This window comes from Pecten maximus, chromosome 13 (genome assembly GCF_902652985.1).
Source record: "Pecten maximus chromosome 13, xPecMax1.1, whole genome shotgun sequence".
Classification (NCBI taxonomy): Eukaryota; Metazoa; Mollusca; class Bivalvia; order Pectinida; family Pectinidae; genus Pecten; species Pecten maximus.
In genome coordinates, this window is record NC_047027.1 from 33068949 (window position 1) to 33090093 (window position 21145).

The following is a 21145-nucleotide window of genomic DNA, read 5'->3' on the forward strand; positions in this document are numbered from 1 at the left end:
GGCGCAGTGGCAAAACGCACAGCGGATAGATTGGTATGTCTTGGCAAGGATATTACAGACGCCAAAACCGTCATAGACGTTCTGAAAGACAAATCATCGTTGATGCTGTTCCTGATTGATGACACCAATATTGAGAAAATGGAATCTCTTCTGCCAAAGGATCTTCGTGCAATCCCTAATACGATGAAGTTACATCAGGTAAATAATCGACAATATTAACATATTTGAACTAACGATACTAATAAACATTAAGCTGTTTAGGCTATTTTACTGCCGACTACTGATTTCCGTTAATTGTTTTGTTTAGGAATCATAGCTACATAATATAGACATATTTACTTCTTGCACTTCAGCTGTACACTAAATCACCTGGAAAGATATGGACGAGGTATCTCAGCTGTTACTCTTCGGAAAGGGAATTATGCCATTGTTACAACCCTCAACCCTATCAGTTTGATGTAGATCAAGCGCTTGTTGGAGTTCCCCAGCCAGGAGGTCAAGTCGAGCAAACAAATGTACCAGCAGGCGAAGTTGAACAGAAAGAAGACCCACATTCACAATCTCATCATTCACAAAGTAAGAGTTTATTTATAATTAATCTGTTCGCTTAAAAGTATAACCTTATTTATCGTATGCACAAGTCAATCTTTCAAATCATTGCTGGCATTTTTTTGGCATTTTTGTTTAACATTGCAATTTATTTTCTTTGTAGCACGGCTTTCAGAGGGTACACATTCCCTACGGGAAGAATAATTGAGTTCTGTCGGTGATGGTGTTCCTGCAACTAACCTGAACTCAGTAACAGATGAACTGGATGAGTCCGTTGTTTCAAAATGGTGTTTGTTAGTTACGAAGACCGTTTATATCCAGGTTTCATTGAAGATGTAGATGTCGACGAGGTGGAGGTCAAGGTTATGAACAGAATTGGCAAAAATCGTTACTTTTGGCCAATGATTGACGACATAATCTGGTACAAAAAGGACAAAATTGTTTCTTTAATAGAGGAACCACATAAAGTTGGAACAAGGCATTATGCAATAGAAAACCAAATATGTGAAAACGTTGTGTGCGTATATGAGGATTACTGAATACCGCATGTGTTCTTGTTTGGAGGTTAGATTTTTGTATGTGTATTCACAGTTATCTGAATGAATTTAAAGTTACCCAGTTAAATAAAATGTTTGTTTTTAATGTTTCAAAATGGTGTTTCGGAAGCTAAGAGAAAGGATTATGCAATACAAAACAAAATAATGCAAAGTGTTGTGTGCCTATACCCTGGTACTAGTATGAGGATTACTGAACAAAATACTACGTGTGTTCTTGCTTGAAAGTTAGAAACAGAACGAATTTTTGTATGTGTATTGATTTAACAGTTATATGAATAAATTGAAGGTTATCCAGTTAAATAAAATGTTTCTTTTTCAATATGCAAACTTGTTTGTCATTACCGAAACAGGAGTGTCACTGCCGAAACGCGGTGTCATTACCGCAACGGATGTCTTTATATCTGTTTTATGCTACAGCAAACCATATAATTATGACCGATCAATAGGCTGCTATTAATTCCATACCGTATCCTCGAAAGAACAGTGCAATTTAAACGCATATGATTTGTTTTACCAAATTTCTAGATTTAATGAAACAGTTGAAAAATACGCTTGTTCTGTTTCCAGAGATTTATTTTATCAAGTCGTTGATGTAAACTACATTTATTTTTGGTTTGACAGCAATTGTTATACATTTGGGTGCATTTTATTTACCTATCAAGTAAAAACGGCTGTTCCGTAACATTTATCTACTTTAAAGACGATATAACTACCGTTGCGGTAATGACGGCGATGGTCAGGTTGGGGTCATCAATACATACCTGTTGACAAAATAAATAGGAAATTATCGCTGCAAACCACATATTCATTTATAAAAATGCTTAATATTTATAGCCTATCAATTTCCCCCCACTTTTTTTCCACAAAATTTATCAACATGATACGGATTCAAAATCTACCGAAATGGTAAAATGACTGGGTGTCTTCGGCAGTAAGCTTCAGTGAGGTAGCACTATAATAAATAGAAACTTTGAAGTAAAATAGGCATTGATGTTACCTATATTGAGGGGAAAGTAGACCACGCATTCTGGAAGGGTAAGTGTCTTCTTTAAACTTAGGTCAAATCACGGTGATGTCCCCAACATGATGATAACCCGAACCAGTATCCGGACAGTATTGTATTGTTACGAATACTGTTATTTAGCACGATCTGGCTTCTGTCGAGATCAACGCTAATATATGCAAAGACATACCATTATTTTTTCTCTTGCGTGTGGAATATATCAAAACAATTTTAGTACAATATCCACAATGTGCTGGAATAAATAACATCAATTTAAAAACAAAATCTATATGATTTATAATGTACATTGTGCTGTCGCGCGTTCTCGACATAATTGTGCTTTTGTGAAAGACATAACAATCACAGCTTTATACATTTACATTTATCTAGTTAACACGGTCATTCTCTCTACGTTACATGAAGATCTAACAACACCCCACACGGGGTCACGTTCTGAATACCTTTGAGATATGCGAATGTCACTTGCAGGGCGAAATGTCTATTTGTCGATCAAATTAAAGCAAACCATTTTGTCAGAGCTTGCATCTGAAGCAAACCATTTTGGCACAGCATGTACATAGCTATATGTATGTAGGACGAAATGACTTGAAACAAATTGACAGATTATGGGAACCTATGCACTCTGGTCATGCTAATGAATACAGGTCGTTCTTTTGTTAAAGTAAAGGAATGAATTAAAAAAAATAAAAAAACATACTTTGAATTGTTTCTTTTCAATTTTTATGCTGTAACGGTTTGGTTTGGTTTGGTTTATTTTGTTTAACGTCCTATTAACAGCTAAGGTCATTTAAGGACGGCCTCCCGTGCGTGCGACATGAATGCGTGTGGCGAGTGCGTATGTGTGTTTTGGGAGGCTGCGGTATGTTCGTGTTAAGTCTCCTTGTGATAGGCTGGAACTTTTGCCGATTTATAGTGCTACCTCACTAAAATATACTGCCGGAGACACTCAGCAGGACACCCTACCTGGCACATACTGTCAACGGGCGAACCAGTCGTCCCACTCCTTGTATGCTGAGCGCTAAGCAGGAGCAGCAACTACCATTTTTAGAGACTCTGGTATGTCTCGGCCAGGGGACAGAACCCAAAGCCTTCCTCACAGCGACGAACGCTCAACTAAAGGCCAAAAGCGAGGCATTGTCAAGGGAGACATTAGGAAGAATAAAGTTGTTCAGAAAGAGAAAAGATAAGATCCCAAATTTAGTCGCCTCTTACGATCATGCAATGGGGGCAAAATATACCTGTATAAACACATCAGCACGGTATGATTGTGCACTAGTAAGACTAATTACCATCAGCGTATTTTGTTTGTCTAAGCACCTCGTGGGCTGATGATTTGATGGCGTCATTCAAAATGCGCGTAAACACCAATGGCGTCGTTATTTTTACTTGCAGCAGATGAAGGACGTTTTATTTTCTCTATCGTGACATCTTGTTGAAATCGAGCTTTGTCTATTTTTCAAGTTTAGATATGCAAATTTGTATGAATTTAACTAAAATGATAGTCGGCAGCTTAAAAAGATTAGTTTTGTCATATATGGAGCATATCTCGATGGAAAGTTCATGACGGGTCACCATGTCTGACGACTGTCGCAAGTGTCAGAAGATTGTGCGGCCTCGTCAAGAAGCCATTTGCTGCAGCACGTGTGAGAGATGGACACAGAACTTGTGGTACAGGTAGGCAATATTCATTAAACAATTTAGCACCGACATAAAATTTAATTATGTGATAAATTTAAAATATATTTTGTCATTACGTCATAAGTATACGTATACCTTATATATATAGTAAATTTATTCATTTAAAGTACTTAGATTTATTTTTTCTAAATCACATGTACATAAGATATATTTTGTCATTACGTATATATATGTATTTTATTTACATTTGATACAAACTAAAATTGCTAGGTTTTGATTATATTATTTAGACATTTTTTTATCAATTCCTAATAATATATTTCTCATAATTATACGTATATTTGATGATAGTACTTAAACATACTTCAGACATGTTTTAGTTTAAAATATGTTGTATTTGTCAATGATACAAAAAGTAATCAAAAACCTATAAATATTTCATCAGTAGGTATATATTAGTTATTAGTTTATAAAATTGTTACAAAATTCTGGTGTTATATTTGATATATATTGCGAGATATATTTCATAGTTAATTAATTTGTATAAAGTATTTAGATATATTTTTTCTAAGGTACACGTATATTTCATACTTTTCTTATATATCGTATATGTTTCTGAGTTATTACAAAATCCCGGTGTTATATAAGATATCTATTGCGAGATATATTTCATAAGTTTACGTATACCTTATATATATAGTAAATTAAAGTAGTTAGATTTATTTCTCATAATTACGTATACCAATAGTAATTTGTATAAAGTTACATGTATATTTCATCATTACGTATATATTTCTAAGTTATTACAAAATTCCGGTGTTATATTCGATATCTATTGCGAGATATATTTGATAAGTATGCTATACCTTTTATATACAGTTAATTAATTTGTATAAAGTATTTAGATATATTTTTTCTAAGTTACATGTATATTCCATCATTACGTATACATTTCTTACTTACATGTATATGTAATCATTACGTATACCGTAGTTATATTCATTATTTATTATGAAATATATTTCTTAGTTCTTACATATACCAATAGTAATTTGTATAAAGTTACGTGTATATTTCATCATTACGTATACCGTAGTTATATTCAATATTTATTATATATATTTCTTAGTTCTTACAAAATTCCGGTGTTATGTTCGATATCTATTGCGAGATAAGTATACTATACCTTTTATATATAGTTATATTTCTTACTTACATGTATGGTATATATATGATTAAAGTAGTTTTATTGTGCAACTTGTTTTCATGAATCAGCAGACAACTGTATCGACAGCTGGTGAAGGCTAAGCAGGAGGTTGAAACGTAATAATTGTGAAATTATTGAACTTAGTTGAAACGTAATAATTGTGAAATTATTGAACTTAGTTGAAACGTAATAATTGTGATATTATTGAACTTAGTTGAAACGTAGTATTTCTTCGTTTTAGCTGTGTGGTCCGCAGTCAAAGATGTTTACAAGGAGGTGGACATCATGGGGTGTTACTTCCACTGGGCACAGGCAGTGATGCGAAGGGTACAGTCACTTGGACTCAAGACGACCTACTGTGAGAAGAAAGGACTCTACGTCTTCGTCCAGCAACTGCTCGGCCTTCCTTACCTCCCGCCAAGACATATCGAGAAGGCATTCCGCTAAGGTAAAACTGATGATATAATTGAAAATGATTTGCAATTTTCCGATAAAGCAATATGTATAAAGTTAAATATACGATTAAGGTAGTTCTACATCATCTAGTTGGCACTTTTGGTGTGTAAATATATAACAATCTCTTAATTTTTGTTTCAGCTTCCTTGTCCAGAGGTAGAGGACCTGGTCTCCTATTTGGAGACAGCCTAGCTGAACAACCCAAACTGGAGTGCTCGACAATGGAGTGTGTTCCGCCAGAGTATCCGAACAAACAACGACTGCGAAGGTAGGTTATACAAATCATATGATGGTATTGCACATGGAATTATAAAAATGTTGTCATAGTGTTATACTTAAAAAGTACCAAATAGCAATGTCATGCAAAAAAAAAAAAAAAAAAAGGTACTCTAGCGATAATATCTCACAATGTGTTGTTTATTTAGCGGCGAAATGCAATATATCATACCAAAAAAAGAAATGCAATATGTCATACCAAAAAAACGTACTCTAGCGATAATATCTCACAATGTGTTGTTTATTTTTTTAACAGGCTGGCACCGACGATTGAATGGAAAGGCAGGCCGGACCATGCTCCATTTTTACCTCCTTATACCACTTTTGAGGAAGGAAGGAAACTCCATCGAAGTAACCATGCGTTTGGTGGAGGAACAAACCCTCACCCGTCACCGCCGCATACAGAACCGTCTCCGCGAGACGAAGGTGGAGCAGCTGTGGAATGACTACGAGAGTCGGACAGTGCGGACTTCAGCATTCCTTAGGGGTATCTCGAAGCTTTGTGCTCCGGGATTTCCTGAGTAGAAGTGTGTATATATAGAAATGTGTATAGAACTTTGTAGTGTTGTGGACATTGCTAAGAAGAAAGATGTGTTTTACAAGGTCCGCACAGGTCCTGGAAAACTCCTGGAATTTTGTATGACTCCTTGAAACTCCTGGAAAATCACCAAAATCAAATAATGTCCTGGAAAAGTCATGGATTTTTTTAATACATCCTTGAATTTACTCAAATACTCCTTGAAGCTTAACTTCAGACTGTGTTTCAAATAAAAAATAATCCATAATGGTGTTTTTCTTCAATTTTTATTTAAAAATATTTTTACTTAAATCTATAGACGAAACATGGTTATAACAATTATGTTGTGACACCTATATGGACTAGTAAGTGTAGCGATTACCTCCCCTGTTACGTAATCCGGGCACCGACAGCCATTTGTAAACAGTACTGTCATGCTTCAGGCATGAGTCACCACAGCAAAGGGAGGTGTGTTTATAACACGAAGTGGAGCCTGTCCTATAAGTGGGTTAAACCCTTCAAAGGTGGGACTGATAAGGCGCTATGCACTGTTTGCGACAGATTAATAGATATTTCGAACATGGGTGAAGCGGCCCTGAGGTCGCATGGGCAAGGCAGCAAACATAAACAAAAAATTGACGTTACAAAAAAAGTGAAGACAATAGATTCATTGTTGGAAATCAAAAGGCAGGGATCTTCTGAAAATGAAACACCGATGCATTCTGAACTTACAATACCACTACCACCTGCGTTGAAATTGAAGATTCAGATGTCATATTATGAATTGTATCAAATAAGAAGACTTAGAAGTGATAAACAAACATAAATATACAGCATAACCTTAGTTATTTTAACTTGCACAACTATTAAATTAGTCCTGGAAAAAATGAAAATATCCTTGAAAACTCCTGGAAAACTCATGGAATTTTGCAAGGCCAAGTCTGTATGAACCATGGTTTCAGTTTTGTGTTTTTAGTGTCTTAATTAAATAAAATTCATTTGCATAAACATCTAGTAAGTATTATATGATATGAAAAGAAATTATATATATTTGTGCTGATTTATGTCATTCTTTCATCTCTTTTTTGTTTATTGTATGTAAATATCTACGTTTATATGTAATATTATTTTCAGAGTGAAAAGTGTATATACCGGTAGAACTGTGAAATAATTGATAAAAAAGTGTTTAAAGTATTTTATATTAATATCAGTCTAACTATAAAAGTATAAATACAGTTAAGAAATGTAGCATATTCACCAAAATAAAGTCAGATTTGTATATGCTTTAGTACATTGTTGTAAATATATATATGCTTTTGTACATTGTTGTAAATATGTTTTCTGTACACCGGTAAATTTGTGAATAGAAATAAGTTGAAAGTTTGAAATATGATTACAAACTATATGTTTGTTTTGGTTTGGTTTATTTTGTTTAACGTCCTATTAACAGCTAAGGTCATTTTAGGACGGCCTCTCGTGCGTGCGACATGCATGCGTGTGGCGAGTGAGTATGTGTGTTTTGGGAGGCTGCGGTATGTTCGTGTTATGTCTCCTTGTAATATGCCGGAACTTTTGCCGATTTAAAGTGCTACCTCACTGAAGCATACTGCCGAAGACACCCAGCAGGACACCCCGCCCTGTCACATTATACTGACAACGGGCGAACCAGTCGTCCCACTACATGTATGCTGAGCGCTAAGCAGGAGCAGCAACTACCATTTTTAATGACTCTGGTATGTCTCGGCCAGGGGACAGAACCCAAAGCCTTCCTCACAGCGGCGAACGCTCAATTTAAGGCCAAAAGTGAGGCATTGTCAAGGGAGACATTAGGAAGAAGAAAGCAGCCTCCCAACACACACACACGCGCACTCCCCACACACATGCATGACGCACGCACGGGAGGCTGTCCTTAAATGACCTTAGCTGTTAATAGGACGTTAAACAAAATAAACCAACCAAACCAATCACTTCCAAGATTCTGAAAGTAATCATTTGATTGGCTAATCCAAAAGGTCATCCTGACGTGACCCCTTATGGGATGTTGTTAGATGTTCACGTAACATAGTGACAATGACCATCTAGATTTTAATTAGATTGATATTGACGACGAGGTGGATTTTGGTTTGGTTTTATTTGTTTAACGTCCTATCAACAGCTAAGGTCATTTAGGGACGGCCTCCCGTGCGTCTGATGATTGCGTATATGTGTTGTGGGAGGCTGCAGTATGTTTGTGTTATGTCTCCTGGTGATAGGCCGGAACTTTTGTATAATTGGTACAAATATTCCTGTGTTATTAAGGTTAATATGTTCTTTATGACAGTAAAGCGATAAAACCATATCCCTTATGCTATTCAGGTAGAAATGTCATTGATGATTGCCATTCAGGCACAGATATCCCCAATGTCACCCAGATACAACTATCACCGAAGTTAAAATACCATGTTTAGATTCAACGTATTTAATCAATATTGGGACAAGGGAGATAACTCGATCTAAGTGTCTCTCTTATAATATGTTTTGTTTAGTTATGATATTGTAAATAACCTTATTTCATTTGCTATGCTATTCAGGACTTTTAATTGTACACCAAAAAATGAAATACAAAAAATAAAAAAGACTTAAAAAATAAAATGTAACATTGCAAAAATACTGATGTTTTCTAAATCCATGACGACAATGGAAAGAAATGTAGCCGGCCAAGAACACTAAAACATATCCGTCTTGACAAGTGCTTTGTTTTAAATGCCAGCCCATTCTACAGATACGACTAGTGGCCGAAAGTTGTAAATGATATCAAAATAATACCACTCCATTTTTTATATTATTGACATGTAAAGCTATCGTGACTGACAAAGCGCCAATGAAAACACATATTTATCAACTGGGTCATGTGCAAATATTAACACCACTTTTTTTCTCAATTAGAGCTGTATATCTGTTACAAGTGATTCTATAATAAAATGGTCGTTTTCGAAGGTCATGTCATTTTGTTTGTATCTTAATGACTAAATTGGTCTCGTTTTCATGTGCTTTCAATGAGACATTGCATTTTTTAACTTAATATTTTGACATGTTCGTGTATTTGGTACAAAAAATTACCACTCCGTCGTAAATTTCATTGTTATGGAAAGATACGTTTAATGAGAATTAATACATACTGAATGTTCATTCTAGTACATACAATATTAGTAATTAAATCCCTCAATAATGTCTGAAGAAAGGATGTTGACATTATTATTATTAAGTAAGTATCCATCTGTACACATGAACTCGGCAGTGACACTAAATGAATCACTTTAGAATACCAAAAAAATTCCCCTTAATCTACAGTAGGCAAAAGTTATGGTCAACTATATGGATGAGTAAAGATTTGAATTAGATCATTATTAGTTTTCATATATACAAAAACGTTAGGAAAGACTGTAACGAATCTATATCATAAAATAATGTGAAGGGTTGTCAAAGTTGGCATCAATAATTTATCTTAAACCGCTGTAAAGTAGTTAAAATAACAATATATAGTACATTCAAGACTACCTCAAGGATACTTAACACGAAAATACCGCAACCTCCCAAAACACATATACGCTCTCACCAACAGCGCGCATACCGCACGCACAGGACGCCGTCCTTCAATGACCTTAGCTGTTGAAATAACGTTAAACAATACCAAGAGGTTCATAGGTCTTAACGGTCAGCTGATTTTAAAGACCATTGTACTATTGTGGTATGCATACTCAGTAGCAAGTATAGTGGCACTGTTGGCCATGGCGGCCATTGTGGATTTTGGACCAACACAAATGATAAGAACACTTAGTCGAAGGATCATTAAAGGTAAGTTAGAGCTGTATCCCACTGGTGGAACTTGAGAAGTTTGAAATAGGTGTTGTTCAGGAAAACCGTGATTGCGAAATCATATTGCAAAATGGCTGCCAAGTATTTACGAGGCTAAACATAACAGCATTTTGTTTGCTCCCCTTCCTTAACATCTGTACCAATTTCCAGTTCAATGGCAACAATGGAACTGGAGAAGTTTAAAATGTGTTTTTCAAGATGGCTATCATGGCGGCCATCTTGGATTTCAGACCGATCCGAAAAATAACAGCACTTGGTAAGGACCATCTCAGGGTCATATAAGAAAAGTAAGTGCTGAATCCCACTATTGGAATTTGAGAAGAAGTTTGAAATAGATTGTGATAAGGAAAACCATGATTACGCATTCATGTAGCAAAAGGGCCACCGTGGATGCCATGTCAAAGTTTTTACGAGGCCAAAAACAAAATTGTTGGCTCCCCTTCCTTAACATCCTTACCAATTTCCCGTTCAATGCCACCAGTGGAACTGGAGAAGTTTAAAATGTGTTTTTTAAGATGACGGCCGTCTTGGATTTCGAACCGACTCGAAAAATAACAACATTTGATAAGGATCATATCATGATCATTCCAGGCAAATTTCAGCTAAATCCCACCAGTGGAACTTACATATGTTTTTCAAGATGGCGGCTATCTTTTATTTCAAACCGACCCAAAAATAACATTTGGTAAGGACCTTCTCAGGATCATTTCATGCAAGTGTCTGCTCAATGACACAAGTTGGACTTGATTAGTTTAAAATGTTTTCAAGATGGCTGCTATTGCGGCCATCACAGATTTTGGACCGACCCGAAAAATAAACAAAAAATGGCCAGGACCATCTCAGGATCATTCCAGGCAAGTTTCAGCTAAATTCCACCATTTGAACTTGAGAAGAAGTTTAAAATATGAAAAAGTTTACGCACGACGACAGATGAACCACGATGTTGCCCTGCAGGTAGGGCGTAAGAATTGTACCTGCTGCCCCCATTGCATGATCGTAAGAGGCGACTATATTTGGGATCTTATCTTTTCTCTTCTTTCTGAACAACTTTCTTCTTCCTAATGTCTCCCTTGACACTGCCTCATTTTGGCCTTTAGTTGAGTGTTCGCCCCTGTGAGGAAGGCTTTGGGTTCTGTCCCCTGGCCGAGACATACCAGAGTCTTTAAAAATGGTAGTTGCTGCTCCTGCTTAGCGCTCAGCAAATAAGGAGTGGGACGACTGGTTCGCCCGTTGTCAGTATAATGTGACCGGGTGGGATGTCCTGCTGGGTGTCTGCGGCAGTATGCTTCAGTAAGGTAGCACTATAAATCGGCAAAAGTTCCGGCCTATCACAAGGAGACAACACGTACATACCGCAGCCTCCCAAAACACACACCACTCGCCACACCCATGCATGTCGCACGCACAGGAGGCCGTCCTTAAATGACCTTAGCTGTTAATAGGACGTTAAACCAATAAAACCAAACCAAACGAACGTCAATGACTATAGGTCATCTTAACCCTTCGGGTCAGATGACCGAATAAACCAAACCAAACTAACCTTTTGGTAATTACACGATGAACTTTTTACAGCACTACGGTCTCTCTAAAGAGGTCCTAGTGCGAAAATGGAAAAACACATAAATCTGGCAAGCCCAAAAAAATGAATAAAATTTAGCCAAAATCTAAACGGGTGAATAAATATTAGATTTAGACGAGCCTATATAATTCCTAAGCAAAAGACTAATCGAGATAGCGAAAAGGTGCATACCGAAATCCATTTAACTATAGAAATTTTAAAACAAAGAATAGAGCATGTAATAAATCCATTAAACTAAAACAAATGTGTTGAGACAACCAACAACAATCTGAATAAGTATAGAATATTAAAGGCCAAAGTCAAAAGTCGATTCGAACAGGTAAACAGAACGGGGATATATTAAAAGACAATATACCAATCTCGTATCTCAATGGCCAACCCTCAGTGGGGAGGGTTAGACTGTGTTTATACCAACATTAAGTTCACACAAATATAATAGTTCCCATCTTCCCATTAATGCTACAAAACAAATTTCAGAAATCCGTTCAGAGGTTCAAGAGAATTAGTAGTTTAAATAATGTATCTTTATATACACCATTAAGCACTGCCTATTCACATATTAATCGTGTAAATAACCACTTAGGGGAATATGCATCTTCTTTAAAAACCAACACAGGATGTATTCATCATGTATAAAACCGCAACATGTATTTCCGGTAAACAAAACACAACACGACATATACAACATGTATAAAACCACAACAGATAGAAGTTATACTTTCGGTAAAAACACCACATAGCATATACATCATGCATCAAACCATAAATTGGTTTGGTTTGGTTTATTTTGTTTAACGTCCTATTAACACCTCAGGTCATTTAAGGGACATGCATGCGTGTGGCGAATGCGTATCAGTGTTTTGGGAGGCTGCGGTAGGTTCGTGTTAAGTCTCCTTGTGATAGGCCGGGACTTTTGCCAATACATAGTGCTACCTCACCGAGACAACTGCCGATTACACCTAGCAGGGCACCCCACCTGGTCACATACTGACAACGGGCGAACCCGTCGTCCCACTCCAAGCTGAGCGCTAAGCAGGAGTAGAGACTACCATTTTTAAAGACTCGTGTGTCTCGGCCAGGGAACAGAACCAAAAGCCTTCCGCAAAGGGATTAAAGCTCAACTGAAGGCCAAAAGTGAGGCATTGTCAAGGGAGACAGTTAGAAGAATATTGCTAAGAAGAGAAAAGATAAGATGTGAAATGTAGTCTCTCTTACGATCATGCAATGGGGCAGCAGGTACAATTCTCACGCCCTACCTACATGGCAAAATCAAAAATGAAAGGGAACAATGTTTGGTTTGGTTTATTTTGTTTAACGTCCTAATTAACAGCTTAGGTCATTTAAGGACGGACTCCCGTGCGTGCGATATGCATACGTGTGTTGAGTGCGTATATGTGTTTTCGGAGGCTGCGGTATGTTCCTGTCCTTGTGATAGGCCGGAACTTTTGCCGATTTATAGTGCTACCTCACTGAAGCATACTGCCGAAGACACCCAGCAGCACACCCAACTTCGTCAACATACATATCGTGCTCTAGCAAGTACAGGCGTGCCTAAATGACTGACTTTGTAAGCTGCTTTCTGATTGGTTAGTCCGCTGCAGTATGTCACATCACTAGCGGGGGCACAGCGTACGTCAATAGATTTAACAGTAAACGTGTTAGAATGGGGATAGTTCGCTGTTTTTCGTGTCTATACTGGCGATTAAAACATCAAATTTTGTTTAATTTCTCCACCTATCGGTGTCGAATCCAAACCCTTTATGTTCTAATCGCCAGTATAGCTACTCAAAACAACGGACTAACCCCTTAATTGATAAATACCGGCATATGTAAATTGACGACAAACTGACTGTCATTGATTGGTTTGAAGGTCACACGCACGTAAGACCGCCATAAGCTCTTAGCTGTTAAACAATCAACCAAAAAAATAAATAAATAAAAAAAAAATATGTTTGTTGTCAATTTACATCTGCCAGATTTGTGTTTTATTTCATACTATGTATGTAATAAGATAACGAAAGAGAAATTGAGCCAAAAGGGAATAATTTATATATCCTTTGGACAAACGTACGAATCCAAGCGTAAACACGAATAGCGTGATTGTTAAGACGGAGTCGTCACGACCTCGTGTCACCATTCCGGCACTAATCAGATAAAGGTATTGTATAAATAGATGACCTACTTTCAGTCGATAAAATGTTAACATTTTTTTCTCTCCGATCTACATCAACTGTTTCATCCTTCTGTTTACGTCTCTCCCATTCTGAGAGGCGTCTTAGAGGAAGGGATATTAAACCTCCAAGTACAAGAGAGGTGCCGCCGAAGTAGAAGGCCATGTTGTAACTTCCGCTGATGTCAGACAATGCTCCTGGAATAAAATGTATTGAACTGATATTAGTATACTATGCCGCATGATCGTCAAATACAATGTATATTTATATAGATAATAACATTGCGTTTTCAACGGAGACTTTTAGACTAGAAACGGTGGAAAGGACCACTCAGACGTTCAGGAATTTACACAACATTATACAAATGAATATTTTGCAGAAAAGCCAAATCAAAGCAATAGGTCCTCTAAAATATTGGTTAAAGGACATAGTGAACCACTTTTGGTATGTCAGCCAAACAACAAACACATATATGGACTTTGTGGTCAGTAACTAAGCTCTTAAACTTTTTATGGGAGTTCATATATAGCCATTATTACATAGTGTTAATATGAGACATGTATACCTGATATAATTATCTGGAAACCAAATCATAAATTTTGAAGGGACTATATAAGCTAACAAGTGACTAGTACCTGACACAGGTGGTCCAATGAATACAGCCAGTCCCATACTCAGAGAAACTAATCCAAACGAACTGTGTGGCTCATATTCCGGTAAAAGCTCTACCATCATAAGACTTCTCAGACAGGCAAAACCCGCTGTAAATAAATCAATATACATCAACACTCGTCCTGACATTCTGCCACCATTTATGTAATGCACGAAAGAGTGCGATTTGAGAATTATGGAAATAATTAAACAAACATAAAACACTGTTAACATACCGGTTACTGATCCAAATAAGACTGCATATATTGAAAGGCTTAGAAAGGTGGTACAGAACGGGACACAGCAGGTAGATAATCCACCAATCAGCACAAGAATGGAGTACAAAGTCACACTATTGACCCATGGTTTGTCTGCTATAAAGCCAATCACTCCCCGTGAAACTGTGGTGGATATACCCATGCATAAAATCACTAATGATCCATCTTTGGATGATATATTTTGATCATTAGCCCATGCAGGTAGGAAGTTATTCGGAATGTAGAAACCTGCAAAGGAAATCGGAATGTAAAACGATTATAATGTTGAAGCTAAATATATTTACATTGTGTTTGCTTCCTCATCCGATTTAGGTACTTGTGAATAATTTTTGTTTTTGAACCTTTTACAATATTTGATATTTATTTTTGATACAAAAAAAAGTCTTTTTGTAAAAAAATTGAATCGCACTACTCATTATGAAGTAATCAATTGGAGGTAATTCATTTGTTTCACGGGGACAATAAATCATTTGTTGTATGTCTGCTGGGTGTCTTCGGTAGTATGCTTCAGTAAGGTAGCACTATAAATCGGCAAAATGTTTTATCGAAAGGAGACTTAACATGAACATACCGCAGTCTCACAAAACTCACATACGCACTCAACACACGGATGCATATCGCACGCAGGTGAGGTCGTCCTTAAATGACCTTGACATTGGTTGTATGTTAAAATGACTTCGACATTTTTATATGGAACATGCCTACATCAAATTATACAAGTTGGTAAGAAGACCCCATCGTATTCAGACAGCGTATTGGTAAATTACTGAGGCCTGCGAAGCATGAATAAATACTTTGATACGGATATATTGATCAATAACCATTATGTACATACCTAACATGATGATAAAACATGATGCCCCGTACATCAACATGGTAGGACTTTTAAGGAGCGAAAAATCAAACATGGATTTAAATGGTAAACATAATCGTTGACAAATATCCTTGGATTCACTTGCAATATCATTACTTTGTTGAGACAGAGTTTGAAATCCTGTGACTTTAGTAATGTTACGTCGAGAATCTGTTTCTGGTGATGTGTAGATGGCTGCAAAAATAACACCATGGAGATTAAGTGCTGCAATAATCCACATTGTTCCACGCCAAGAGTATGTCTCCAAAAGAAATTCGCTTAGAGGAGCAAACACAAACACTCCCACTCCAGTGCCACAAACGACAATCCCTGTGGCCAAGGACTTTCGTTTTTCAAAGTGTGAACAGACTATCACAATCGCCGGTAGATACATCATGCCAAATCCAATACCTAGTAGAAAAACGAATATATTATCAACAATGCATATTTAAATCAGGACATTCCTATTACGTGTTCTTATTCATTTTTGATCCGAATAGCATGATGTGATAGGGTTAACATTATAATCAAAGAATACTTTTTTTCGTTTCTACCGTTTATTCGACGGGAGCGTCGTCACACAAGACATGTACATGAATTTACAAACATTCTTATAATTTTGTCAATGAACAGTCCGTGCTACAAAATACAATATAACACATTTCAGCCGCGTATTAAGAGATTTCAATATTAATTACTTTTCACTAACATGGTTACATGAAGTGGTGTACAGTAACTTCTGCTATGGTCGAGGCTGACCCCCGGAAGGTAAACCGTCTAACTCGGTCCGGATCTAGTACTCCGCTCCCCCATACACATATTTTATATACTACACACATCCATGCATGCATACTCCGCCGGACAAAAAGTTACAGATAAATATAGTTAAGGACGGCCTTCCGTGCGTACAACATGCAAGCGGGCATTTCCAAACGAAGCGCTGATTAGCCACACACTGGTAACTTTTACGGCAAACGCACAAGTAATTTAGATTTTAGCCACAGTAATCAATAAAACATAGCCGGGACGGCAACTCCCGGATTTTTGAAGACGTATTTATCAAAAATTAAATTTCTGCACGGAATGGCAAAACATATCTTATTTCGCCGTGAATGGAGCCGAATTTCAGCCCTAAAAAGCTCTTACAGGTTATGTTTGATCCAAATGCATTTTTAAATTTATATGTATTCGAATGCCTTTTACCTATCATAGAATGTAAACGCAATAACAATAACAAAGTATAAATACCGCCTACAATACTGTAAAAGACTATCATGGTGTTCAGGTTTGGCGAAAATGAAGAAAGGAAGAAACCCAAGCTGGCAATAACTGTTCCAATTCCAGCAATTAGACGACAGCCATACCTTGAAACCAAGACACTGGAAACTGGACCTGTGAAAGAAAATCTACATTATTGTTGGACATATATATAGTTAGCATGACCTTCACAATGTCACAAAATTGCTTTTTCTTCTTAATGTCATAAGCATCAACGAATTTACGAGTGCTGCATATGATGCACTAACATTACGCTATAGTTTAATTATTCGAAAAAACATATATCGATTTTTTTTTTCAATTTCAAAAAAGACGTCACGGTCCTTAGACTGAACTACCCTTCCAATAAACAAACCACGCTTACCAAAAGCGAAAAGGGTTCCAATCAATATTGAGTTTAACAGCTGTGTCATCGCTTTGTTTTCTCCGAAATGGTCGAGAAGTGCCGGGAAGATGACTCCGTATGTGCAACACACTCCATCCACAAGCAGGTTGATCATGAATGATGCAAATGTGATAACCCATCCCCAAACACCGTCTGTGGTCTGTTGTCGTCCACATACCATCTTGGCTATTGACAGTTTTCTCTTTTAACCTGATTAACATATCTTTTAAGTTATATTTTCTTTCAAATAGTAAAATTAAGAAATATTCAGATATGGGTTAATTGGGAATTGAAATATTCAGATATTCAGGTCATTTTAGCAAAATTGTCCCCACCATGCTACTGGTCAATAATATGGCCCAATAACATGATGCTTATACACAATATATAGTAAAACCCATTATCTTTCAAATAAAATTGAGAAATATTTAGCTATGCGATGATTGGGAATCTGTAATATGTACTGTTTGTAGGTAATTGTAATAACATTGTCCCCACCATGCTACTGATCAGTAATATGACCCAATAGTATTATGCCCATACACAATAGATGATATTACCCTTTAACTCGCAACATCGCATATGTATTTCATTGTCTTTTGTTCGGTAAATAGTTTTTAGTCCTCATTTAGAAGGATATAGCATACAAATATAAAGCATTCTTAATTATTGAGGAGTTAATCTCTTGCAATGAAGCATAAACCATTATATTGGATTGAATTAATCTACAGCTTTAAAGAGTCGGTTTTTGCAATAGCATAGTAAGTATTAAGGTTCTTTTTTCAATTGTTAGTGTATACAAAATGTTAAACTATCTTAAAGCTGTTGGCCTATATCATTACAGAAACCATAGCCACTTTTCCGGTTTAAACTAAACATGGATGTAACAACTGTTATTTCGTCTTTTGCTAATCTAATCAAAATCGAGATGGTCAGTATCACTACATTACATGAACATCCAACGACAATCTAATTAGAATCGAGATGGTCATTCTCACTACATTGTACGTTACATGAATTGGTTTGGTTTATTTTGTTTAACGTCCTATTAACAGCTAATGTCATTTAAGGACGGCCTCCCGTGCGTGCGACATGCATGAGTGTGGTGAGTGCGTATCTGTGCTTTGGGAGTCTGCGGTATGATATGTTTGTGTAATGTCTCTTTCTGATAGGCCGGAACTTTATAAGATGTATAGTGCTACCTCACTGAGGCATACTGCCGAAGACACCCAGCAGGACACCCACCCGGTCACATTATACTGACAACGGGCGAACCAGTCGTCCCATTCCTAATATATGCACGGCAACATCTATATTAACCCTTCTTTCGCCTCTAGCAGCCTCGCCCAATAATAAACACTGTACATGTATTCCAGTACTGTTAGCATATATATAGAACAACAATGACCAACTGGTTTGGGTGAATATCAATCAATGGCTATTTATTATAGTATTATCGAATCAAATACCACAGTAAGATTACTTCATTATAAATTGCAGAATATACTTGACTGTTACATAATCTTACACAAGAGCTGGTATATATGAATATCATATACGACAATGAGATTTTATATGAAACGATAAACTATAATATATCTAAGGTATTGAGATATTATATATGATAGCCATACTCTTAACACCTTAAATGACATGCCATAACTGATGAACTAATCTACAGAAGACCTATAAACTACCATATCACATCTAACAAATAAAACCCGGGTGGGAGGGTGGGATTTGTAAACAAACCGAGCGTGGCCTTGCCCTTCGCTAATACAAACTTGAATACCGCCACACTGGCTCACACAAAGAAAGTATCAATGAAACATGATACACGAATACGATTGGTTAGGCCACGATATACATTCGACACTGATTCGCTGGCGCATAGCTTACCGCCGAGTCGTATATCGTCCCATAATGCACCACTCCGATATCACCAGGTAACTTCCTTCCTGTCTGGCGACATCGTAAACACATGCATCGCGGCCTACTCCCCACCGGGTGTACATTCAGTAACCAATATTATTATAACATAATATCACACGGACGATGCTACGAAATATTAATAACACATTAATAAATTAATGCTTACATTAACCCTTCTTTCGCCTCTAGCAGCCTCGCCCAATAATAAACACTGTACATGTATTCCAGTACTGTTAGCATATATATAGAACAACAATGACAACTGGTTTGGGTGAATATCAATCAATGGCTATTTATTATAGTATTATCGAATCAAATACCACAGTAAGATTACTTCATTATAAATTGCAGAATATACTTGACTGTTACATAATCTTACACAAGAGCTGGTATATATGAATATCATATACGACAATGAGATTTTATATGAAACGATAAACTATAATATATCTAAGGTATTGAGATATTATATATGATAGCCATACTCCAATCAATGATCACCCAAACCAGTAAGAGTAATAATTAACGTAGTTGGGCATTTGAACACGAGCCCATAAAAAATGTTTCATCAAAGGGTATGCAACCCCTATCACAGAAATGTCCTGAAACCAGCCTTCAGATTGTTGGCACGTATGTATAAGTCATTGCACAAAGGTAAGAGTCTGAAGGCCACCGCAGATTAAGTGATAAATATATATAAGCATGCACATATATACACTGTCTATATCGAGAGCACGGTCACTTCATCCAAATGTTCATAATGACGGCACATGGAATTAAATAACAGGTATGTAGAAGTCTTCCAATTGTCAGTAATTGTCCGAGATAAAAACACACATCCACTCGACAACGAAGGCAGGAACCATGGCAAGATACACAATGTCAATTTTGATCAAGCAGGATATTTATGGGATGGGGAATGCAAGACCAATCTACGATTCCTGTACGACCCCTCTACCCAAGGCCTGGGCTACTTGTAACCTATGTTCCCAGGACGGGTCCAAATATCGCTTATAGGCATCAGAGCGCCAGTCCCCTTGAGACTGGATCAATTCCGGTGAAACCCCACACGATAACGCGAATGACGCCCCCCCCCCCCCCCCCCCTCGTCGAAAGCTGTGCCCTGAATATCTGCCAGCAGGAAGCCCTATTGTGTGGAGGCAGTGTTTCAATCGAGCCAAAAAGGCCGAGTGTGACAACAGCTGAAGAACCCCTTGCGAGTTTTTATATAAAAAACATGGACATATCGGGTTTGGTGAGGGAGAGATTTTAAAATGAAGTAGCAATGCCTTAGTCGGACAAAGTGCAGAATATGTAGCTCCCTCTCTTGGAACTGAATGGTCTTTGACCACTGAACACTCAAAATCGATCCAGAATCGGTGAACCTAACATTATGGCGACTCAAATGGCGCATCGGATCAAACTGGTCCAGAGCGGAGGGAAGGAGGTTTGATTTCCGAAAAAAGGAATAGAAAGCCACAAGGCAAACGGCCCAGAAGCATATATCGCGAGGGTCGGCTAGATTGATACAACGAAGGATTTGCCTAAGTATATCAGGGGTAATGGGCAGCTTTGGGTTGGTCGCGTCCCCTAACACACGACGAGTACCCTTGAATATGGATTGCACATGGTACCCAGCAACAGGGTTATCGTACCCAGCTTCTAAATGGAGGTAACGCACGGCCGAAAGATAATTACGCACAGAGCTGAAAGACATACGCCAAGAGAGATAAGCAATATATCCGCTGATATTTCGCGCTGATATAGGCAATGCACCGATATTAAATTCCTCGCAAATTTTTTTATATACAACTAAATATGCCGTATAAGTTCGACGTGTCGAGGGTGCCAAAGCACTGGTCTTTAGACGAGCTACTCTTTCATCCAAGGCTAACATCTGAGGGCCCACCGCAATGCCTATTCAAAAGAAAAGACAATG

General features: G+C 37.3%; 1 protein-coding gene across 1 annotated transcript; it reads right to left on the minus strand.

Annotated features, from left to right (window-relative positions):
* Positions 1-13464: 13464 nt before the first annotated feature.
* LOC117340680 (monocarboxylate transporter 12-like) lies at positions 13465-17455 on the minus strand. Its single transcript, XM_033902444.1, has 5 exons — positions 17254-17455; positions 15594-16022; positions 14465-14590; positions 13841-14026; positions 13465-13562 (listed from the first exon to the last, which is right to left on the minus strand). Exons 1-5 carry the CDS (start codon positions 17453-17455, stop codon positions 13465-13467), a joined length of 1041 nt encoding a protein of 346 aa, XP_033758335.1.
* Between the last annotated feature and the right edge of the window lie 3690 nt (positions 17456-21145).

What these genes read in the sequence shown, in the direction of transcription:
- LOC117340680 (XM_033902444.1), bottom strand. Translation starts at nt 17,455, where the DNA reads ATGGTATGTGGACGACAACAGACCACAGACGGTGTTTGGGGATGGGTT. An exon ending in TGGAACCCTTTTCGCTTTTG is followed by an intron (nt 16,023 to 17,253) that starts GTAAGCGTGGTT and finishes TTTTTCTACTAG; the next exon opens with GTATTGGATTTGGCATGATG. An exon ending in CATTGGACCACCTGTGTCAG is followed by an intron (nt 14,027 to 14,464) that starts GTACTAGTCACT and finishes ATTTTATTCCAG; the next exon opens with GAGCATTGTCTGACATCAGC.